Source organism: Choristoneura fumiferana, chromosome Z (genome assembly GCF_025370935.1).
Source record: "Choristoneura fumiferana chromosome Z, NRCan_CFum_1, whole genome shotgun sequence".
NCBI lineage: Eukaryota > Metazoa > Arthropoda > Insecta > Lepidoptera > Tortricidae > Choristoneura > Choristoneura fumiferana.
The window spans coordinates 12,247,614-12,273,585 of record NC_133472.1 but is presented as its reverse complement, the minus strand read 5'-3'; the positions used below and the strand labels follow the sequence as shown (position 1 = coordinate 12,273,585).

General features: G+C 36.7%; 1 protein-coding gene across 9 annotated transcripts in view; it reads left to right on the top strand.

Moving 5' to 3' along the window:
• Window positions 1–25,972, top strand: part of raw (NDT-like domain-containing protein raw) — a 100,743-nt gene that overhangs the window by 47,063 nt on the left and 27,708 nt on the right. For 8 of the 9 annotated variants that reach the window (XM_074086963.1, XM_074086971.1, XM_074086936.1 and 5 more), the window contains exon 3: window positions 22,022–22,134. In XM_074086963.1, the coding sequence (XP_073943064.1) occupies window positions 22,022–22,134 (113 nt within the window). Of the gene's footprint in view, window positions 1–5,574; window positions 5,700–22,021; window positions 22,135–25,972 lie in introns of those variants that run through there. The other variant, XM_074086955.1, reaches the window with a different exon arrangement.

Here is a 25,972-nt window from a genome sequence, read left to right as displayed (position 1 = left end):
TGGAATGCCCTTACACATTGAGCGAATGTGACTCTGACTAACGGCTTTTCCTGTTTCCTGATAATTATACATGATATATATTGTATCAATTATAACTGGCAATTCTCGTTCCAATATATGTTATCCGTTTGTTATGCTTTGAGAACTTGACCCTTATAAAAAGAAATATGTATATATTTAGACACCGAGTTTGTGATCCTAAGTGATAAAATTAAAGATGGTTGAACAGAGAAGAACAGAGAAGTTGGTTCATATTAAAAAAAAGGCGTTTTTGTCCTGCGTGTCCACATTATCACGCCAACCACTTAGTCATTTAAAAGCTGTTAACTATGCTAAAATAATAATTATGTCCTTGACGGGTAAAATAATTAAGGCCATTATTAAGGAGTATTGCTAAAAGACATCAGGACTCTTCCTACATCGAGGAAATTTCAAGGAGTCTGTCCTTGCCCTTATGAGGCGGTTTGAGCTGGGCGTTGGTGATTCGTTAATCAGTCAGTCAGGACTTTTTATATGTATATATAGATAGATAGTATTAATAATGCTTGATTTTTCATAATAAAATACACATTTCATATTTAAAATTTTGGCCATCTTTAAAGTTTTCACCTGTGTGCAAGGTAAGGTTGCTATTGCTAAAGTTTTTTTTTGTTATTTTGCGTTTATTCAATACTTTTCTTACTTGTATAGGGAAATATAGAGGGTTGTTTAGACAGAGATCGGTCGCGGCTATTTTAGGGCCGGTCGGACTGTTGGATACATAGTGATTGTCATCGTCCATACGCTGGATAATAATTGCTTTGTAACATCCGCGCCCTCAGAAGGCCACATCGTCATCACATCAAACGTTCGTACACAATGTAGTACGCAGTATTTTGAATGATGATTCATTTTTTTTAAACTAATGAGTCAAAGCAAAGCGACAAAGGGCTGAACGGAAACCAGCAAATCACCTCGTTTGAATAAATTAAATCATGATGACACTAAAAAAATAATTAGGAAAATTAAATACTTAGCACTATTATAGCCATGTCATCATATCACCATATACAAAATATTCCATCCGTAAATTCCACCACTTCTTCGCACGATGTTATCAATAAAGTTACTGTCTTGTTTCTTCGCACTATTCCGTTAAATATAAACTAAATATTATTTAAGACAGTTAATTACTTTATTTAATCGTATTTGTATCGAGCGCAAGATGCGGTTAAGATTGTTTTGACAGTGCGGTATGTCAGGTTTTCTTTTCCCACTGGTGCCCCGCTGAGTTATCGTCCGGGTCAAGACCGAGAAGACCGGACGTCATCATACATAATTATGTTATTTTATTATTCGTGTAAATAACTAAATACCCAGCTGTATAGTAGCGCATCTTCAGGTCCCAAGGTACACTATTGCGTACGTAAGGAAGGACGATAGTTTATTATGGATACACACAAGTAGTCTTCAAAAAAAGTTGTTATGCATTTAAAAAACAATACCACTCCTTGCAGTTGGGTAATAATAAGTTGATATCTTTCGATTGTTCCTTTGTCAATGAAGGAAGGGCCCCGAACCAAAGTATGAAAAATGTGGTTTCAGTTAAACATCCTGAGATTTTGATATGTTATAGATTTCAAAGTCCTGAACAAAACTCTGAAAGGGACTCGGTAACAAAGAGGTAGCACGCTTAGAGACTTTTGTTCAGGTCTTTGAAATCTCTAACATATCAAAATCTCAGGATATTTAACTGAAACCACATTTTCCATACTTTAGGTCTGGGGTACTTTGTATTATAAAATCGTCTTTATTCTCCTTTTTAAACATAAAGGGCAATTAAAAGCAAAAATCTATGACTTCCAAATGGTGCACTGTAAAGGGTATGAGTTACAGAAAGCTAGCGAAAGAGGAAGGTGTAAGCATGCTGTGCAAAACACAATTCGAAGATTCAGTGACCATCATACATTAAGCGATTTTCCTGGTAGAGGCAGAAAATCAGGTGCTTCCAGACCCAAGTTGGACGACCCAAGTTGGAGATATGCAAGCTATTCGCATCGAAAAAACAATAAATTAAAAAAATCAAAAAACCCGACTGCCTTAAAAAATACTAAAAAGAAGAAAACGAGCCTAGTGGGCTCAACAGTCGGGACCCATTCAAATCGTGACGCTCAAAAATTCTTACCTAATGGGTCCCGACTGTTGAACTTTAAGTTAGCTATTTAACAAAGTTTTAGCCCACTAGGCTTGTTTTCTTCTTTTTAGTATTTTTTAAGGCAGTCGGGTTTTTATTTTTTATTTATTTTTTTATTTCACACTTTTCTGTGAAAATGGTACTTATATTAAAACGGTTATAACCCATATATTTTTAGAATGAGCTTTCATTTGATACCCCACTTGATAGGTTCGAATAAAAATCATTTTTTGAAAACTTACTATTTGGCGCCAAAAATCCGCCATTTTGTTTTTTTAAGAATTAAATGTACCCAGTGTCACTCGCGTTATTAAGACGAATCAATGACTTATCATTTATCAAAATCGGTTTAGCCGTTGAGTAGTTACGAGAGGACATAGGAATAGACATACATACATACATACGCGTCAAACACATAACCCTCCTTCTTCGCAGTCGGGTAAAAAGTACAAGTATCGGTATGGTACAGAAAGCTAAGAAAAGAAATTGCTTAAAGAGCTATAAAAAATTAAAAAAAAAAAAGCCAAAACAAACAGCTCAGCAATCATCTGCCGTAAAAACTAGGATAGGGCCCGGAAGCTACATACACTAGGTGTCCCAGAAACCGACGATATACCGTCAACAGCTGATAGGGTAGCTAATTACCTCTCAGAATGAGGTTTTAGGTTAAGTAAAAAAGGGCTTAGTTTTTGAGATATCGTAATTTTTTGTGAAAATCTAAAAAAATCTCCCTCATCTACATTTTTTTAGTGCCACAGCTACAAATGTAAGAAATCTTAAATCTTAATTAATGATTAATGAAATCTTGATTAATGAAATCTTATAACTGTTAAACATTCCGAAAAAGTAAGGCTTTTACACTGTACAATTATTCTTTGCTTAATCCCTTTTATTTGAAAAAGGTCTTGAACGCCAATTGTTAATTTTTTTTCAGCCTCATCCTTTAAGTTTGGCCCTTCGCGATTAAAAAAAATGTACTAAAGTGGCATTATGCAATAAAAATACGCTCATCTAAGTTAGATTTTAAAATGGTATACTCGTATCACTTACTAGTTTTTAATAATTTAAAAGTTATTGCAGTTTAACTGCTAAAGGACCTTATAATTTCTGCAATGCAATGTACTGAATATTTTTTTACCACGACAACGAATTCCATTTTTGGGTTCCGGAGCCAAAATGGCAAAAACGGAACCCTTATAGTTTCGCCATGTCTGTCTGTCTGTCTGTCTGTCTGTCCGCGGCTTTGCTCAGGGACTATCAATGCTAGAAAGCTGTAATTTTGCACGGATATATATAAACTATGCCGACAAAATAGTACAAAAAACATTTTTTTAGGGTACTTCCCATAGACGTAAAGTGGGGGTGTTTTTTTTCTCATCCAACCCTATAGTGTGTGGTATCGTTGGATTGGTCTTTTAAACCCATTAAGGGTTTGCTAAGACGATTTTTCGATTCAGTGATTAGTTTGCAAAATATTCAACTTTAAAGTGCAAATTTTCATTAAAATCGAGCTTAGTCGTATCGAATCGAATGGTAATAAGTATATCAAACTTTCAAGGAAAACTATAACGGCTAAGTTTGCTTAAGAATTATTAGTAGTTTAAGAGTAAATAGCAGGCTAAGGTATAAAATATACCTAAACTTGGAAGATTCCGTATAAAATACGAAATCCTTAGAAAAATATTACTTATTTTTTTCGTAATGGCTACGGAACCCTATTTTGGGCGTGTCCGACACGCTCTTGGCCGGTCTTGGCAAACAGAATTCGAGTTTTGAATCTGGTTTATTTTTTAGGGTTTCGTGCCCAAAGGGTGCCAACGGAACCCTATTACTGAAACTCCGCTGTCTGTCTGTCTGTCCGTCCGTCCGTCCGTCTGTCCAAAGCCGGATTAGACGTTGTCGAGGCCACGACAAGATCTTTTAATGTCATAGACGTTGTCGACGTCGATCATAGACACCGACGAGATTGAGGCTATTCTAGTACATTGCTGACGTCTGTGCGAATAGATGAGTGTGTGTATGAACTGTGGCCTTATTGTCTAACGCACTTGGAATCACCACTTCTTTTCGGTCACACAGTATAAGACGAGGGTAAAATAGGTTTTTGGTAAAAATTTCATTTTTTATACATTTTATTTGCTGACTGTGCTTTTTGCCGACTAGTTGCATTGTCACTCAAACTACATTTGCATACCTACATTTTATTAATTAGCCGTTGAAGAGTTCGATCATGCGGAGACGTTCCTGGCTGGACTTCCAGGATGTCACTACCAGATTATTGTATTGTCACGCAATTTACATAAGTATACCAAACAAGTCAATCCAACTACCAGAAGTTGGTCGAATTTAATTTGCAAGATTTGATTACAGACAGACAGACAGACAACGGGACAGGTGAAACTAAATAAAAGCTTGTAAAAAGATGGCAAATGCGATTGCGAACGGCAGCACGTTAGACAATACGGTTTCTGATCGGAAAAATTTAATACAGATTGTCATCGAAATCGTAGCATTCATAATTGACGTGGAGCTTTAATTATCTTATTATTGGATCTGTGCACGACATAAGCGCCACCTAGCGTCCGCAACTTTTTTGGCTGCTCTGATGTTTTGAAATTTCATCGCGACATTGTGACCAAAATGAAACCTATAACGTATTAATTTATAATATAAAATTACTGTGATACCGTGATTTGGGTGGACAAAAGGTTGTGAATTCATTTTTCGTAATTAAAATTAAATGAGGTACGTAAAATTTATTCAAAAAGCGTGTTATTTTCGTTATGTCAGGGTTTGTTTACTTCATGCTTAGTTGTACTTTTAACAAAAAGATAAAGCTATCTTATTGGTTTCTTTGTATAATAGTAAAATTATATAATTGTTCCTATATCGCTAGTAATAAATTAAATATCGTTTTCAGATCAAAATGAGTATCATTTTAAAGACCGGTTTTGTGAGTCAAAATAAAATTTCAACCACAAACCGTTTCATAAGGAAAAATGTTGCTGGACATGTCCGAGATGTAGAGGAATTAAGAACAAAACAGGGACAGTGTTCAATAATTCAAGCTAGCATCATAACACAAACATCTATTACTAAAATTAGGTAGTTAAAGTCTATACAAATTGCTTTGTTAATGACAGATTCATGTGAGTATGACAGATGACAGAGTCAGAACTATTTCTATTTTTGGCCACCATGAGCGCTGCGATAGATTTCATCACCCCCACCTAGTACTTCGCACCCTCCCAATACTGGCCTATCTATTAAGTGATGATGTTTTAATTGAGTATTATAACATTTATATATAACTTCACGATAACGCTGTTTACGATACGATTGAAATGCTCATTTACTTAAGTACTAACGTAGAGAGAACATCTTGCAAAAATAAAGATATATCGTCAGTAATGTTTAATAAAACTTTATTTTTATTTATGTTCTACATTTTTGTAATTGTGAGAAGTGAGTTGGTTTTTACTTGTAAATGTAATCATACAACTGCCTGTGAACATTTGCATCATCAGTAAGTGCGTGACAAAAGTATATTGTATTAAGATTAATTATCAGGCCACCTGAGAGCCCTATGTTAGTAATATAAATATACATGCTTTAAGGGCATTTAAAGGTTTCTCCGCAATCGGTCCTCTCTTTCTAGTAAATAGATTAACCACATTTCTGCTCCTACAAAGTTAGCAAAATACACATACGTACGTATGTAGGTATCTCGTGAATACGTACGTATCTCTCCGTACTTGCGCTGCTAATTATACTATACAAGTTTTTCTCCAAATTTATTTTTTTATAACAAGCTTTTATGCAGACTGTACTTTTTGTTGACTATACGTGCATTGTCATTCAAACCATATTACAGTACCAAATTTAAACCGTTGAGGAGTTCCGTCCCGCAGAGACGATCCTGCCTTTTATTTTTCGATTATTGCATTGTCACCAGATTTACATAAGTATGGCAAATTTCAAGTCAATCCGACCATTGGAAGGGGGTCAAATTCAACTTGCAAGATTTAACCCGCAAAGTCACTTTGACAATGACAATACTTTGTTTTCATTTTTTCCGTGAGACTAAAAATCCGGGTTTACATACATAGTTACATAATATATTGCATGTTAAATAAAAGTTTGTAAAATACACATATTTTTGAAGGATTGTAAGAATATTCAATGCGACAGCATGTAAATAAATTTTTGAAATTGATCAGTCTAGGCTTCGAAACGCAGAAGGAAAAAGATACTTAAGTGTTCTTTTAAAGTTTATTGTTTTCGCTCATTCTTTGAAATTCTCTTAAAGTACTATCTTCTTCAGAAATTTTAAATATACTGAGCGGCAAAACATCTGGCCCTCAAATGTATGCAGAATCGGTAATTTTGTATGAAGAGTGGGACAAATTTTGTGCCGCTGAGTATATTTATATGTAACCTAGTAAAATTAGATAACGTCGGTTCCGCTGATTTTTTCTCTTGCATTTATTAGTTTTGATTTAATTGGATTTTTTTTGAGGTTCTGTACGGTAAGCCTAAGTCTTCGCTGTTCGTCCGTTATTTACAGGGTTGTACGGTCAGCGTCATAAATGTATAATAATAATAATAATAAATTTATTTATTTCGGGCAACTTGGCCCATACAATAAATACCTTACAGACTAACATACATATTTATAATCAATAATATTTAAAACTAATTTGGTGACAAAACGGCGTGACCCCGTTGAGTCAGCGTCCCCGACGTCGCTATCATCTGCGGCATGGTGCCCCGGAACCGCCGGAACACGACGACGACAGATTGGATATATGTACCTACGTTACCAAGACGTCAAAAATATCTATACACCTTTATGCCGCTAAACATATAAATAAGGTCGTTGTGTGCATTCGGCTGTATGTTTAAAACTGTAATATAGGGAGACAATTGTAGTTTTATATGTTCAGTTTACAACAAATAATAAAAAAGTTAAAGGTCTCACAAAGAGCAACTTATTTTTCGGTACAGATAACATGTGCGAGTTCGACTTTCACTTGGACGGTTTTTTTTTAATTCACTTCCTACAAAATATTAACCTTACTAGCTTTTGCCCGCGACTTCGTCCGCGTGGAATAGTAACTTTGGGAAGTATTTAATGTATTTAGGATACCTATTCTGCCAATAATAGCACATATAAACTTCTACGGTTTACTGAAAATAACCATTTCAATACATTGCTATGAATATAAATTTTTTTTTGTTCTTCCATCCATCTATGTTCTTTAGTAAAACATAATTATTTTGCGGGTAGCCACATTTTAGCAAAACGATGTGTATTCTACCCTGCCAACACAAAAGGACTCATTCTTCATAGTGAACTCTTGACACCTTACGTCCTTTATTGTAAGTTAGGAGGGTAGGATTATAATTAAGACGGCATTTTAGCTACACATAGTTCCGATAAATATACTTATAGTAAATTTGTTTGGAATTCCGTAAGAACTTTCATCCCCATATTTTCAAGTAAATAGGTTGTAATTGGCCTGGAGGGAGGCCTGTGCCCAGCAGTGGGACGTATATAGGCTGGGACGACGACGACGACAGGTTGTAATTTGAAAAGCGCCAGAACAAATGTTTTTTAGGGTTCCGTTCCTCAAGAGGAAAAAATTGAACCCTTATAGGATCACTTTGCTGTCCGTCCGTCCGCTTGTCTGTCAAGACCCTTTATCTCGTAAACGCGCGGGGTATAGGTATCTAGTTGAAATTAAATCCTAAACTCAGGTCAATAGTCCCGATAGCTGTGAAAAAATCAAACTTCTAAGCCAATGCAATCAAAAGCTACAGCCACTGATGTATTAAACTGGCTACAGTCATTAAAAAGGTGTTTTCATACAAATAGCCTTAACAGAAAAAGTCATAGCGCACTGCCGGCTGTCCTATAAACTTGGAATTTTGCATAAAGGTAGCTCTTATAGCACAATAAATAAGAAAAATCTGAAAATCATAATTTTTTCATGATGACCTCACATTGCGTACATTTTTCTTATGAGCTTAATAGGCTCTGCTAACACTGCATCATCCCCTCTGCTAACATCCCCCCCGCAGGTAAAGTTTTCAAATTAGACATTTTTTATAAACATTTTTTTTTCTCATTCATCATCATCGATCATCATCACCACAATAACCATCATCATCACCAATCATCATAATCAGCACCACTATCATCACCATCACCATCAATCACCTCCACAGTCTCCGCTCCGCTCAGCCGCGTCCGCTACGTTCTGCTCCACTGCCTCCGCTCCGCTACCTCCTCCCCACAGCCTCCGCTCCGCCAGCCTCCGCTCCGCCAGCCTCCGCTCCGCCAGCCTCAGCTCCGCTCTACTTGACTGCCTCCGCTGCAGCCTGCATTGTCTCAGCTCCATCCGTTGCCTCCGCTCCACTCCGTTGCCACCCTGCCTCCGCCCCGATCCGATCCGAACAAATATCTATGTATCTCTTATCACGTGCCCAAATGCCAAGTTTCATAAAGAACCACCGATTTATCTTCGAAAATGACGATCTGTCATATAAACTTTCATTTCATCCCCTATTTCACCCCCTCTCAGGATGAATTTTAAAAAACTCGCGAACAAATATCTATTTATCTCTTATCACGTGCCGAAATAGCAAGTTTAATAAAGATTCATAGATTTATCTTCGATAATGAAGACCTTCCATATAAACTTTCATCCCCTCACAGGTCGAATTTTCAAAAAAGCTCAACCAAATATCGACTTATTTCTTATTAAATGCCTAAATACCAAGTTTCATGGTTTTATCTTCGACAGCGACGAACTTCCACCATATAAACTTTCATCCCCTATTTCAACCCCTTAAAGCCTCTTTTTCGCGATAAAAGATAGCCTATGTTCTTTTCCAAGGTCTATTCTATCTCTGTACCAAATTTCATCAAAATCGGTTAAGCGGTTTAGGCGTGAAAGCGCAACAGACAGACAGACGGACAGACAGACAGAGTTACTTTCGCATTTATAATATTAGTATGGAAATATGGATTATGCAGGATTATTCGTGGTAGTTCCGTTGGCTATTCCTTCAAAGATGAAGGAAGAGCTGCGTTTATTTTGTCGCCCTTGTTCCTTTGCAAGAACTGAAGGTGCTACAGAGAAAGGAACAAAGGTGAAAAAATAAGCGCAGTTCTTCCTTCATCTCTGGTGAAGGAACTAGTGCGAAAAAAACGCAATAGTTCCTTTGAAGGAACACCCAAAGGAACTACCGCGAACAATCCATTATGTATTACTGACCGAGCGACCCCGAAACGTATCTCCGTTTCTGCTTGGCCAACAATGTTTTCCTATGTTGGCAACTATCAGGCTGTACTATAAGTAGCAGCCCAACAGACTGGTTGCAGCCAATAAGTCGCATTTCACAACAGAACCTCGTAAAAATTAATGAGCTGGTTCGATAATTATATGGATTTTATTGGCGCTTTTTTATCGCAGAGCCATGGCGGTTGAATTCTTAAAAAATATCATACCTATTTCAGCCATTTCGCGAGTTCTGCAGCTCACAAAGCCACTAGTACACCATTACTATTATTGTACACCATGAAAATAAGTGCATAATAAAGTGTAATATTTGATAATTATCAATAATGAGTATTTAGCTGTTTTATATTGATTAAATATATTATTTAATCTATTACCGTATACCGTAGGCAACAGGCTAGCAACCTATCACTATTGTACCTTTTTTGTCAAACCTTAAACCTACGAACAAATAATAAGTTAGGAATTGTAACCAAAGAGTATAAGTACCTATGTAGATTGTAACTGTCCTGCGCTAAGGTGCGCATGCGCGTCATTTAATTTTCACGAGCTCACGTCAAATTTCGCATTTTTGATTGTTAACAGCTCTAAATTATCATGTGATAATATGAAGTGGTGCAGGAGCAATGAAATTAAAATGAACAGGGATCACTTTCCACTAGTAAGTAGTCGTAAAATTAGATTTATATTCAAAAATGTTCAAATACTTTATCAGTTGGAGATGGTGACTATTATGCAAAATCAAGTCTGTGGTCTATGGCTCACATAATGGAAATGACAGTTTCCTCACCCCTCTTCATACTTTCTTCTTTCCTGTATCGCCCAAACAATACGTACAAACAGTCTTTATATTTTTCACGATTTTTAGTGTAAATAATGTATAAGATACAATAATTTAAGGTCAACTGCTCATCACCTTTTACGAAAGATTGTTTTTTTCGATGCAGAGACGTTCAATATTCAAGAGTCCTGGTGCTTCACCACCCGGTCCATTTCACCACATGCATTACGAGGAGCATAAATTGCTTAGCAACTGTGTTAAAATAATTAAACCCGTGAAATACTTGTTATTTAAATAAATATATTTTCATTTTCATTTTCATTTTCATTGAGTAGTACCTAAAGGGGCTCCTAGACGGGCCATATTTTCATGAAAATGTATAGCTGCAATAGTGTGGATGGCAGCATCAGCCAGCATTTACGGCCAAACTATGCAACACTCGGCAATATTTTTAGTATGGCCGGGATATATTGTCACATTTTTTTAGTGTGGCCGATGAATGAGTAGGGTTTCAGACATATTTCCGGAATAATCGCTTTGCAATCGAAAATAATGCAATATTTCTCAGCCACTTTTATTGTTGTCTCGCTATAAGGCATAAGTGCGTCCCTTACTTATGCTACGTGAAGTTTTCCGCGATTCGTTCAAGTAGCATAGCTATGTTCGTGTTTGTTTCTGTTTTGTTTCTTTGTATCGTTGGTCCGATTTTGTGGATAATGAGTTCAAAGTCACTCTTTGACATTCGTGTAAAGTTTTTAAATAATTGTTCGTCGAGTCTTATTTCCAGACAGAGATATCTAATGTATCACGTTTATTGAAATAAGATCGAATCCACATTTTTCTTGTTTTTTTTTTGTTTTGACTTTGCTTTTAAAACAATGTAAGCTGCTGCAACGCGTATGAGTTCGTCAGCCATACTTGCCATGTATGTAGCCCATGTAAAGACAAAATACTGCTGCAGAAATATGGCCGAGATATACATTTTCCAGCCATATGCTGCATTAAAATGTTTTTTTGTATTGCCGGGATATAGTCTGCAATGTTGTAGCCTCATAATTCATCAAAAGTATAGCCCGTCTGGGCGCTTCTTGACTCCGGTGGTCAACTGTGGTCTTTCACTTGTCTTAATCATTAGTTCCACTTCATCAAATGATGATGTTCAAGAGCAAATACACGAGTTACTACTAAATATATCCAAATTACCATAGGTGTCCGTACAATATTTGAAGAGTTCCCTCGATTTTCTTAGGATCCAATCATCAGATCTTGATTTTGTGCCTATGGGACTTAATTAGAGGTATTCGTATAGAAATTTTTTTTTTTTTCTGATCGGTTCATAAATGACGGAGCTTTGAGGTAACAGCCAAAAAAATACAACCGAATTGATAACCTCCTCCTATTTGTCGCTTAAAAAACAAGCTGTCATTATCAATATATGACACGTCATTGAAACGTTAGGTGTAAGAAGTGATCCTTCTGAACGCCAGTTGTCTAAAGTAGTTTATGCATCTGACATTGTATCACGCGAGCCAACCAAATTCAACCAATCCCTGCTTTGTTTCTGAATTTTAACCAATCAACAAGCACGTCTATATTTGCAACCTTGTAATTGATTCGTATTTGAAATTTGAATCATGTCATTTTGTTTTTTTTTTATTCGACTGGATGGCAAACGAGCAAGTGGGTCTCCTGATGGTAAGAGATCACCACCGCCCATAAACATCTGCAACACCAGGGGTATTGCAGATGCGTTGCCAACCTAGAGGCCTAAGATGGAATACCTCAAGTGCCAGTAATTTCACCGGCTGTCTTACTCTCCAAGCCGAAACACAACGGTGCAAGCACTGCTGCTTCACGGCAGGATTAGCGAGGCAAGATGGTGGTAGCAATTCAGGCGGACCTTGCACAAGGTCCTACCATCTGCAGTAGCCACCTGGTTTTAGGTATGGCCACTTTTTGTGTGGAATTTGTTCTGAGTTATGCTTCCTGACTTATTATTTATTCGTAGCTAACCTAAAATTGCTAAAAGTGGCTCCGAAGCGGTAACGTTTCGTGTGCTCTGCCTACCCCATTTGGGAATACAGGCGTGTTGTTTGTGTGTGTGTAACGTGTTATCTATTATATGTACGTGCATATTTACTTGTATAATAGATTAAATAAACATAAAAACAGAAATGTCTCTAGAAACTCTCACTGTGTATATGTGAAGTTTACAGTTAATCCTAAAGCCGAGTTTAGACTTGCAAGAAAAAACGTTCAAGTTGCATTACATAGCGGCGCTCGATTGACCACTACGAACGCGTTGGCTATGTGGCCTCGCAATGTTATGCAACTTGCTCGATTTTTCTTGCAAGTCTAAACTCGGCTTTAGGTTTTGGTAGTTAATAGGTAATAACTTTTCCATTAAAATCTAACTTCCAATTTGAGATTGAATACCATCATATTAAATGTCAAAATCAAAATCAAATACCAAAATAAACATTGAAAAATTCATGTTTTAAATTTAATACCATCATTAAATCTCAATTCAATTGAGACCGCCCTGGACTAGAAAATTCGGCCAAGTACCTAAGTTACAAAAATATTCAAAGTTTCAAAAATAAGTACCACAGACTTTATTCCGATCCGACGTAATAAGGCCGTAGTAACATATTTTTGAGTGGATTGCATAAATACTTATTTTTGCACTTGACTGTACATTACTCTACTGCATAATAGAATAATACGAGTATACCTACTATTAACGCACTTATTAAACCTAATTAATTATGTAGGTATGACGGAAAAAATAAGAATGTCTGAAAAATATAAAAAACTTCAGTTGTAAAAATCCCTCACACGTTGACATAAATCGGCCGATTGGCAAATTGTCATTACATAGATTAACATGTTTTTTTTTTTCGTTATTAGGGCGCGGGATTTTAAAAACATAAATGTGTACCATGATATCAAAGTATTTAGCTTCGTGTTTCCCGAGTGAACGAACTGCAAATGCAGGTGCGACACAATTTCTTTAGTAACACGAGTGGAGTCGGTTTAGCCTCGCGAGTCTCGGGCTCCGATTCCATGTATTCATGTCTGCGAATTCCGCTGAGTAGCTAACTGCTGACGCTTGGATGTGTACGTAATATTACGTAGACCTGTATGTAGCTAACTAGACAGAGAATTCGTTTATTATATGTTTTTGGCGCACTTTTACGAACATCCTCGAGTAATTATAGTTAGAGTATTATAACTGCAGTACCCTTAGTGTAAGTTTTCGGTTACAAAATACGTCTCGATGGCGTTCGCGTTAAAATCTCAATTTTTATGGTAACAGGAACATCGCAAACGTTCCGCCAGAGGCCCTGTTCGTGTTTAAAGAATGTAATAAATAACAAGTAAATATTACGTCATAAATTATGAACCTTTTAAATTGTTTTACTTTTACGCTACCTATCAATTTTAATTTTTGATTGAGCCGTTTCCGAGATACCCGAAATAGGTTAAATAGCTTTAATACATAGTTAAGGTGGAAAAAGTTTTTCCATGTCAAAGCCTGTATGACATTGACATAAGATTGAATTTGTCTTGGCCTGTGTAATTTTTTTTTCACTTAACTATAACTTAACTTTATCAGGATTGCTCGTTTAAGCGTAACACACACAGAAAGCGTGCGCGGGTCGGGTCGCGTCCGCCGCGTGAGCCGCGCGGTTCGTTGTATTCTCAGTAATTCACACAGAGAGCGGGTCGGACCCGCGACGGGCCCGCAGCGGCTACCAATGTTGCCAGTTTGATTGCTATTTAATTACTAAACAACAAAGTCGTACATTTTAACACAATATTATTGTTGGATTCGTTTACCAACATCGAGTCGGCTCTCCCGTACATGTATCACTATTACGCAACAGTTCCCATGTTTTGTTTACTTTATTATCCAAATACTTTTTATTAGACTTTATCTCACTGGAGTCCCAATTCAATACCATCTGACCCCACAAGTTTTCTATCGGATTTAGGACCTGACTTTTAGCCGGCCAATCAAAATATTCAAATACCGTTGTCTTTTTGGATATTTAGCTAGTCTTTGATGATTTTGGACTTATGCACTGAAGAATTATCCCAAAACCAGGTAAAAAAAATTTTCGGACATCCTTATCTGACTTAAAGCATTTTTCGTCGGTAAATATAACTAAGTATCTCGTTTTCCCAATCGAAATTTAAGTAACGAGTGGCAAAGTTTACTCTGTTGGTGCGGTGATCGTCAGTCAGTAAGGTTAATTTTTCCGGCGGGCTCATAATTATGGATGTTCGCCGCGTGTACATGTCGTCGTGAACTTGTACTATATTACGGTTTTACGGTGTCGTTCTGATTCGTCGGTGTAAGCCACTGGGCGAGGACCTTGGCTATCACATTTCACATTACCCGTCGCTTCATTCTTGTGTATCTATAAATATTACCAGTATATTATTCTACATTCAACCTTAATCGCAGTTTAATACAGCAGTCTTCTATATTTCTCTGAAGTTACATTACGGTAGTGCAACAATCGGCAATAAACACAATCTATCTATTCATATCTATACGCATTAGCTAGAACAGGATGCAAAGATTAAGTAAATATCTGCCACCCTCAAAGTTTCAATATGAAAAACAAGGTTAGAACTCCGTATATCTATCTACAGTCGCTGCTTCTCTAAAAGTCGCTATTTACTGTGCAATAAGGTTGTATTTGCTTTGGCGCTTGGTGCATATCTACTGAATACTATAAATGGCACGCAACTAGTACGTATTAATTTTACAGCTTCAGGTATTCATATTGCCTAGCGGCATATTGAAGTATTCGACCTGGCACTAGTTGCAGTGAATCCAGTTCAATTCCAATGAGAAAATTTTGTGACTAAAAACGATATTTTTTAAAGCTGTCATTTAACGCTTGGCGAAGACTGACTATGAATGTGAAATGTAACTTGTAATGCGCGTATTAAATCTTATAGGAATTATAATTAGTCCGCTTGTGAAATAATAATAAAAAAATATTACCTACACAATTCGGATATTATTATTCGCTGGGTGCGCGATGTCAGCGCCAACTAGCGGTTACAATTACGGCAGACTTTGAAATATCAAATGGCTGGCTGTAATTACGAAGAGTAAGGAAACAAACAAAAAAAATCAAAAAAATATCGTAATTTACATATATTCTATTCGGTCATGTAAATCTATAGCACTATCTATAGTACTAACGTACAGAATGGCCAGGCTCCGCCCCGCACCGGTTCGAGTTACCCCACCCCTCAAACGCAGATTGCAGGAAAACCGCAGGAAAGCAGTCGGGTGCGAAACGCGATGTATGTCGGCCGCACGGCACTAAGTTCGGGAGCAATAATTTTGCGAAATGGTAACGGTACCATACTTACTGCCTTTTATAAATAAATAATGTTTTCTGAAATTATCGCTATTAATACATGAAATAACTACCTACCGAATAATTCGTTTAAGTTTGTAGTCGTATATCTATTGTAATTAAAATAATAATGCTTAAATACATATTTTAAGCAGGTTTAAGTAAATAGGTAAGATTAACGATTACATTTATTTGCACATATCTAAGCCGTACCTACATATTATAAGTACTTTGTCATTGGTAGTACGTATATGTACTAGGGTTTTGCGACAGTCAGTTCTGTGTATCTTATGCACACATTGACGCGTGTACAGACGTCGTCGGGCGTACTATGTAGATTCTAGAGCGCTTATTTTGTACGTCGTGGCCGCCGTGTGTCTAAAGTGTCGATAATAACATATTCAAAAACGCTTATTTTGTACGTCGTGGCCGGCGTGTGTCTATAATGTCGATAATGACATTGACCTTTTTTATTTCCCGTCTATAATGGCACAATCGATTAATTTCAGGGCATGGACTTTCTTATGACTGTCTTCACGAGAAGTAATAAAATTAGCAAATTTAATCGAATAACGCATTACATATATATTGCAGACGATTATTTATGACTGTAGTAGGTCGTTAGTAATGCAGACTTTTTGTGTAGGTATTTTGTATTTTCAGTTAAACATGGCCAAATTAATTATAATAAAAACTGGATTCCGAGCACACTATACGACATCGCTTTCCAATCACAAATAACAATAAAAGGAAAACACTTAGTTTTGGATCAATATGTCCAAGATGTAAAAGAAACTAGTGAAGTAATAAATTCATAATGAGCCACACCATTGAAGCTCGTGTATAATTCGTCAAACTTCAGGGACTCGATGCCATACAAAACATCTTTCTTGTGGAAATTTATAGAATTTGTGATTACTGTTTTAGCCATTGTTCTTGCAGTTAACTATGCAGCAGGTTTCGTGACGCATATTTATTTATTTTTGCTGAATAATGCATGAATACGTAAATTTCACTACTTAGTAAATAGTGACAGTTGGTCCGCCGAAAAGTTCCTTGTTTGGCCACGGCGCGCGCTGCGATCGATTCGTGGTTCCCCCACCTCCTACTTTGCACCCAGCGAATACTAAGGTTCTCTTGTCTCACCTGCAAAGATCGTATCAATTCGAGTGTGGATAAAAAAATATTAACAATGATCAATGCTTCTTTAATTTATTTTTTTTTACTTTTTTAAATGATCAGGGAAATGCTACCAAAAAAAATTTAAAACATAAATAAAACAAAAAGTGGATTTGAACCCGAGACCTCCCTCTGATGCACATGTCTCAAAACTCGCGATAGTTAACCGCAGGGGCAGGGTCAGACAGTTCTGTCACGTATCACGTAGGGGGGTTCCTTTTCTCTGACGCTTACTGTACTTCATCGTCTAACTAGGTGCAGAAACTGGTCTAGGTACCTGTTTAAGGTCATAAAGAACAGTCGCTGACAAATAAATTACAATGTTTGAACATTTACCCTAAGACTGACAGACACAAACTTCACACTAAACGGTATTTATTATTTGATAATATTCAGCATATGCAAATGTTGCAGAGGGTCAATAAAAACAAAAACAATGCGTTTCTTTTATGGCGACCCCCCTATATTTTATTATTTTGATTTGCCCAGAATAGTTATTTATGATACAAGTGCGGAAAGTAGGCAATTTCCAACGAGTGACGGAGAACTTGAAACACGAGCGAAGCGAGTGTTTTGAGCCGGCACGAGTTGGGAATTTCCTACTTAATCTACCGTTGTACCCTGAGTTTATCTCTCCGTTTGCAACAAAATTTGGAAGGTAGACTCAGTCCATGATTTCGAGCTGGAAAAACAGGGTCTCCAGATTTATCCCCAAAATATTCGGAATCATGGACTGAGTCTACCTCCCAAATTTTGTTAAAATCGGAGAGATAAACTGAGGGTACAACGGTAGATATAAATGCCCATACATACTGGGTGTTTGATATATCATGTCTTAGATTAAGGGGCTGTTTCACCATCCAATGATTAGTGTTAACTGACGGTTAAATGTGATGCCGTCTCCGTCTATTCGAACAAAACAAATAGAGACGGCATCTCATTTAACCGTTAGTTAACACTAATCAATGGATGATGAAACAGCCCCTAAATATCCAGTTGTAACTATCCTAATTTATATAATCACTTCAAATCTCATATCTTGCTAATTCTTATTAAAAAAAGTATAAAAAAGGAGAAAGTTCCGTTCTACTTATTTTATTCATGTTTACCGATTTCTACGCAAATTGTGGATCGATTTAAAAAAAAAAATCCTATTGAGTATAGACTAGAGAACTAGTCCCACTGTCACTAAGTCAGGATCTGATGAGTGGACCCCAGTGAAACCGAGGGAACTATTCAATAACTAGTATTTCACGTGCCGCGATTGGATTATACTTTAAGCACATCTAACCAATTAACGACCCGTCATCAGGAAAAGCAATATCTCGTAAAATTACGAGCAGTTGACATTAAGTTTGTATATGTTATGGACCATGTGATAAATCGGTAACTTTTCGTAATGCCCGGGGGCATTCTGAAAAATTACCAATATGAAATAGCAATTTGATAAAAACTATTCAATTAATTAAATTGCCCGGGCATGTCTAACCCCTATTGGGCAGAGTAATAAAAAAACATGTTCCTTTGCTATTGTTTTTATTTTTACGTAAAATTTATTCGTTTAATAGATTAATTCCTATGAAATTAAATATCTATCAAAATCTGTAAAGTAAGTTAGGTATCTATAATAGTAGAATTCAATTCTGGCCTTGTTTGGGTCACAGTTGAACCTAACACTCTCCTCCGCGCTGCGCTAGAGTCTTGCCATGCGTCAAAAAAAAAAAATTGGCTGAACGCGGTAATTCGGCCGAACGGCGTGTACTTATTATGAATTAGTGAATAAATCTAAACCTGATTTTAAATTTTGACTTTGTAAATATATAGTATTACATAGTGTCTTAAATCCTACTAATATTATAAATGTGAAAGTTTGTGAGTGAGTGAGTATGTTTGTTACTTTTTCACGCTTAAACGGCTGGACGGATTGGGATGAAATTTGGCGGAAAGTTAATTTATAACCTGGATTAAAACATAGGATACTTTTATCCCGATATTCCCACGGGATAGGGATAAAATCTTGAAATAACAACCGCTAGGCTTAGAGTCATGAAATTTGGTATGTAGGTAGTTGGACGTCTGGAATAAAACATAGACGACTTTTTGACCCGATATTCCCACGGGATACCTAGGGATAAAATCTCGAAATAACAACCACTGGGCTTAGAGCCATGAAATTTAGTATTTAGGTAGCTGGACCTCTGGAATAACACATAGGCTACTTTTTATTCCGATATTCCCACGGGATAGGGATAAAATCTTGAAATAACAACCGCTGGGCTTAGAGTCATGAAATTTGGTATGTAGGTAGTTGTACGTCTGGAATAACAAATAGGCAATTTTTTGACTCGATATTCCCACGGGATACCTAGGGATAAAATCTTGAAATAACAACCGCTAGGCTTAGAGCCATGAAATTTAGTGTGTAGGTAGCTGAACCTCTGAAATAACACATAGGCTACTATTTATTTCGATATTCCCACGGGATAGGGATAAAATCTCGAAATAATAACCGCTGGGCTTAGTCATGAAATTTGGTATGTAGGTAACTGGACATCTGGAATAAAACATAGACGACTTTTTGACCCGATATTCCCACGGGATACCTAGGGATAAAATCTCGAAATAACAACCACTGGGCTTAGAGTCATGAAATTTGGTATGTAGGTAGTTGTACGTCTGGAATAACACATAGGCAATTTTTTGACTCGATATTCCCACGGGATACCTAGGGATAAAATCTTGAAATAACAACCGCTAGGCTTAGAGCCATGAAATTTAGTGTGTAGGTAGCTGAACCTCTGAAATAACACATAGGCTACTATTTATTTCGATATTCCCACGGGATAGGGATAAAATCTCGAAATAATTACCGCTGGGCTTAGAGTCATGAAATTCGGTATGTAGGTAACTGGACATCTGGAATAACACTTAAGTGACTTTTTGATCCGATATTCCCACGGGATAACTAGGGATAAAATCTCAAAATAACAAGCACTGGGCTTAGAGCCATCAAATTTAGTATGTAGGTAGCTGGACCTCTGGAATAACACATAGGCTACTTTTTATTCCGATATTCCCACGGGATAGGGATAAAATCTCGAAATAACAACCGCTGGGCTTATAGGCATGAAATTTGGTATGTAGGTAGCCGGACGTCTGGAATAACACATACGCTACTTTTTATCCCGATATTTCCACGGGATAGTTTTGTAACTAAGGGACCCCATACATCCGTGTATTATTATTATTATTATTTTGTAATTTTTTCTTTAATTGTATACTTACTGTAGTTTTTAAGTATTTTATATGTAATTATTTTATTTTGAAAAAAATGACTTTCTGCCAAGCTTCTTGCGGCAAATTCTTCTTGGCAATGATGGTCTTTCCGAAAGCGCTGGTATTTTAAAAACTGACGTGTAAAAGTGCCCATTGCCGCCTATTTACTGAATAAATGATTTGAATTTGAATTTGGATAAGGAAAAATTTTGAAATTTTAGAACTGGGTTTAGAATCTTGAATTTTGTACAGTTATTCACAACACAACCTCAATGAAGACCACGATATAAATTTTGGAAATTTCCAGGGGAATTTTGTAAAATCCCGAAAATTTCAATTGCAACTACCAGACCGAATAGTTTACGCGTGCGAAGCCGCGGGTAAAAGCTAGTAGTGTATAATAGTGTACTTAAAAAGTGTCACAGGGCACTATCTCTTGAGCCGTAATAGCTAGGCACTTGAATTTTTCACAGATTATGTATTACAGTGGCCGCGACAACAGCAAATACTAAAAATAAAATAAAGTTACAAATTAAAGGGAGTCGTCATACAAGAAACGTGTTTCATTCAGCGGTTTTTGATTGCTAGGCTGCAAAGATAACGGCCGTCAGTTGCTAGGGGCAACGCCCGTGACCCAATGTAGTTTAATGTTTAACTACTTATTAATTTGCGATTTTATTAGTGCTATTTTATAAAACCTTTGATAATTATAATAATTGTCTCTAAGACCGTGGTTTACTTTTTTGTGCCGCATTAAGACTAAATAAAAATGTATGATCCACAAACCTCCGACACACAGTACACACACTTCACAAAAGCCAACTTCAGTAAAGCCCTCACAGCCGCTGTATTTAATGTTTTTTGCACTAAAAAATGTCCGTAACGTTATAATTCATACTAAGTAACGCTATTTATTTGTAAGGTCAAAATTTTAAATCAGGTTAATATTTATTCACTAATTCATAAAGTACGCGCTGTTCGGCCGAATTTACTGCGTTCAGCCAATTTTTTTTTTGGTGCATGGCAAGAGTCTGAAGCGCTATTCAGCCTTCGACAGGGCGACAGCCAAAGAGGATGAGAATTTAAAATTGTTCTTTATTCAAAATACATGCACCTAGTGCTTACATTTTGGTGATATATTTTTATTAACTTGTAATGTAATGTAACTAATTATGTTTGTTCAGGTGGAATTAAATAATTTAAATAAAATATTAAATATTTCAACTTAAATTTGAAGTGGATATCTTCAGCCGATTGAGCTGAAATTTTGCATGCATAACATGCATGTTTAAATCCGATGACAATGCAATATTATTATGACGTAGAGCTGATCTGATGATGAAGTTAGATGTTGGCCATAGGAACTCTGTAATAAAACGACACGACCGCATCGATTTTGGTCTCATTTGATTTGTCTTGACGATTACCTACCTTGGTAACCAGGGGCAAAAAGTACCGCCAACAAAAAAGCTTGTATTAGATTTTTTTACAAAAAATTATTACTGAACTATTTGTTTTTAAAACATTGTACGGAGGTGCGGAACCCTTCATGCGAGAGTCGCTCGACCTCGCACTTGACCGATTTTTTAACACCTACAGACCTACAGTCAATAAAAAATAGTTTATTTACAAGTTTAAGTTATGTACATCGTTGATAAAAAAAGATATTGCCATGCACTAAACACTATTACCACCAGGATTATGATCGTTATAATAAGATGTATTATAAATGAAATCGTAAATAATCTGAAAACCTGCTTTAATGCTTTTGTCATATGCGAAACGGTCGTGCCCTACTCGTCCAAATCTTGTCCACGTTTCGGCTCGACATAATGATTTTTGCATTGCACACACAAACAATTATTAGCGAAATAGATCAGAGAATGATTGTACTGAATTGTGCTTTCTTTTATTACAGAGAGGTAGCGAATGCATGGGAGAGACAGGTGGGCAAGCCCGACCAACCGGCGCCTTTGAACCGCGTCAAAAGCCTTTTCTACGACATTCAACTATACCCAACTGAAGTCCAAGGTAAAACTTATTTAAATGTAACTTGTAAACTGACTTTTTATTTGTTTTCGCAAAGGCTTTCTTTCCTTAAATAATGACAGGATAGATTTTTTTATTGTGAAAACCGTACAACTAAACCAGGTGATGTGTGACCCTCCTTGGAACATTTTCACAGAAAACATAGTGGCATAACATTGCCTGACAAGCAAAGTATATATAACACTTACTGTGAGAACGTTCTATACAGTAAATCAGAAAGGAAACATAGTCTATTAAATTATGTGCTTTACCATTTAATATGACAATCCCTACAATTATTGTCACATTACATGCCTTTGATATTTTAAAATTTGAAATTTGAGATAAGTAATTTCATACATAATTTTTGTGAGGTGAAAAATAATATAATATTTATTTTTGCTAACAACACCTTTTCTAGGAGGTAAAATATTGCACGGTCCAAAGCCAAGTGCTTGATATATATATCTAGTGTTAAACTAGGACAAATTGGCGTAATAGGTATACGGCATGATTTAAGAAAGATTGTGTGTATGCCGATGGGCGGGTATATATCGAGAGCTCGGAGGCAGCCACCAGATGATTTTAGATATACATATGGTGATCGTCCTATTTAGCTACTTTCTGCCAGAAACGTTTACTATAATGTATATTATCTTACAGACATACTTTTATTACTGAAAAGGTTGAAGACGAAGGTGGCACTCTTCCCATTGAAATTGTTGATATATCTACATACACCGATCTGGGCTTCACTCTTAACGCAACAGTGCCTCTAGTGTAGCGTTTTCACAAAACATTCGTTTACTATTCGAAGACGTAAATCGAGCGTTCGATCGTCGATACGTAGCCGCCACATGTCCACGGTGCGGCGTCGTCACCCGTTTTAGTTACGATATGCGGACGAAATAGTTTACGTAGCAAACCTACACTCACAAAAGTTGTTGTGCAAATTTTCCGCTAGAGGCGCTGTTCGTGTTTCCATTAAAATTGTGTTTTTAACGCGAACGCGAGCGAGACGTATTTTGTGAACGGGAAAATACACTAAGCGTACAGATCGATAGAGCGATAATTCGACGTCGTCGTCATCGTATCTTCTAGTTGAGTGAATCAACATGATAGTTTATACGACGTTAAAAAATTATACATGCGGGTTCCGCATACCGCTATCCGGTATTTAGCGAATGGTGTGATACATTGCAACCGTTCCTATTGTAATGCACAGACATAGATAATTCCTTATTACATCGAGTTTAGTTTATCTGCGATCTACCCATTAACCGTGCAACTTAATGACTCTAATAACACACCCACCTACTCAGTTAGATTCTTAGTAATGATAGTGGGTATCTATTTCAACATTAGTTAGCAAACACGTCACAAAATATGAGTAATTCAAATTTTACACGCATGGAATAAAATATTATCTGTATAAACTACCATATTTAGATTAGTACAGTCTTCCTCTTCATTATAGTTCGAACTGGTTTTATGGTTCACGAAGAAAGAAATGGCTTTAGGATTGTGTGTCAATTTTATGAGTTTCGTACTGCGATACCTACTTATTTTTCTGTCGTAGAATACTTTTAGCAATACGTCGTTGTCGCGCCGTTGTAACATTAATTTTAAACGGCGAATCCCCGTATAATTCGCACGAGCGGCACTGTAAGAGTGCCTGCGGAGGTGATCCTATCTCTAAAGTATAAATTGCTGAGCGACTGTGTCATATCATATAAAACAATTTACGGTCTTGTGCAGTAATTGAGACACGCCTCTATTATTATGTTTATTGCCCATGAATCTCACGGCGAAGCCATCAATTCACGGTTCACTGTTAATAGCTCTTAACATACATCATGATGCTCATGTTATTGTGCATTTATTAGTACCGGCGCATTTGACCTATACTCGTTTAAATTTATCCGATCTTATCTATATAAATGCGAATTCGGTATTTATTGGGTCGCAATTGTTTGCAATAAATAGATATTTATTAAGTATGCACAGTAGTTCTGTAATTCAGAACTATTTACATTGAATTCTAAAAAGTACAGTCGAAGTCATAAATACCGTTAGGTACAGTCACCGCGCAAATATATTTATACAGTGACACTATACTTCAAACCTCGATTATGTGGCATTTTTCGCTAAAAATAATAGTATTAGTATATATATAAGCTAAAGCTTTATATATATACTGTGGCCGGACAGAAATGGTAAAACTATAAGGGTTCTTTGTAAGACTACGAAACTGTTTCGCGGCTTAGCTTAGAGACTCTTAAGCAACTGTTACACATGCTCGTTACTAAACATGCGCTTATAAGCAATTAAGCATGCTCATGGACTGTTTCATTTGCTAGCAATAAGCAGGCTAGTTTTGAGTATGCTCCTAAATAAGATGCTCAAAACTAACACTCCGTTACACATGCCTTTTGATAGCATGCTCCTGTCAGTTCAATGTCAGTGTTGCCACGGCAATTACCGTATTCTATGGCTTTCAGGCCAAAAATCTCAAAATCCACGGCCTAGAGGTGCAACCCTGTGGCCGTTGCGGCTTTTCACAAATTCAACGGCAGTAATTTAATTTATTTATAACAAATTCACTTATAGTAATATTTTTTTTTTGCTTACAACTCTCCTGCCACTACCAATACTAGCATGCATTAAGATTCACACTTGCTTATTACCTTTCCCCCTTCTCCCCCGCATCAACTAGCATGCTCTCTAATAGAAGGGCCTGCTATGAGAGAGCATGCCACTAAAAAGCATGCTCTCGTGCTACTAACGGGCATGTGTAACAGGGACCTTAGAGCAGTGAACCACGCTGACAGTGGTAAAAAAAATTAGGGTTCCTCCCCAACACGGTGGTGGTGAAAAATATATAGACCTTATGAATATTCTTAATAATCGGTTGCAGCTTGTGGTCCGCCTGATGGTAAGCGGTTACCGTAGCTTATGGTCGCTTTTAACTCGGATTTTAGAATGCGCGTTGCTGACCCTTTAAAAAAATGTACCTTCACTTCTTTCTCGAAGAACCGCATGCTATAGTCAATTGGGGAAAACTCGACATATAGCTCATTTCACAACAAGAGCGCTTAGCGTCTCATCTCTGGGAAAAGGCGTTGTTCTGATTTGCAAACACCGAACAAGGCTTAATTACCCGTAAAATAAGTAGCGAATTGGAAACAATCTAGAACTTTTATGTCGCTTTGTTTACTTATCTTAATAAATACATACATGTATGTACATGCTTAAGAAAAGCAGAACGTCAACAACACATCTATTTACTTATCTGACTGAACACACGTTTCATTATTTTTAAACATAACTATATTTCCTACTACAAATAATAGTAAAGTATAATGCGACAGGTGTTGCTACAATGATCTCACCAATTGCTCACTGGAGCTGATGACCAATACCAATAACCGACTGAGGTCACGACCGGCCGTCGTGATTTGGCTCATGAACTACACAGACGCGACGGCATAAACCGGAAGACCGCTTCAAAGCCATAAAGCAGAGCCTTTTAATAAATACCAGCCGTCCGTCTCGTCCATGTCCAGTTGTAGTATTTTATATCGTGTTAAAACTAATTGAATTATAGCAATTGCCCCGAGATATTACACTGCAACATCGTATACATATTCGCTCGGTAAATATTTGATCAACCGCCTCCACGTTATCCCTGTATAGTCTCAAATCTACCTTATAATTCATTATTCTGGTTTTAAATATATGTTGCGTGATTGTAAGTTATTGTCATTGCTTATAAATTTACAGTCTCACCTTACACTAGCCTTACACTATGTAATTGAATAGGCAGAATAAATAAATAAAT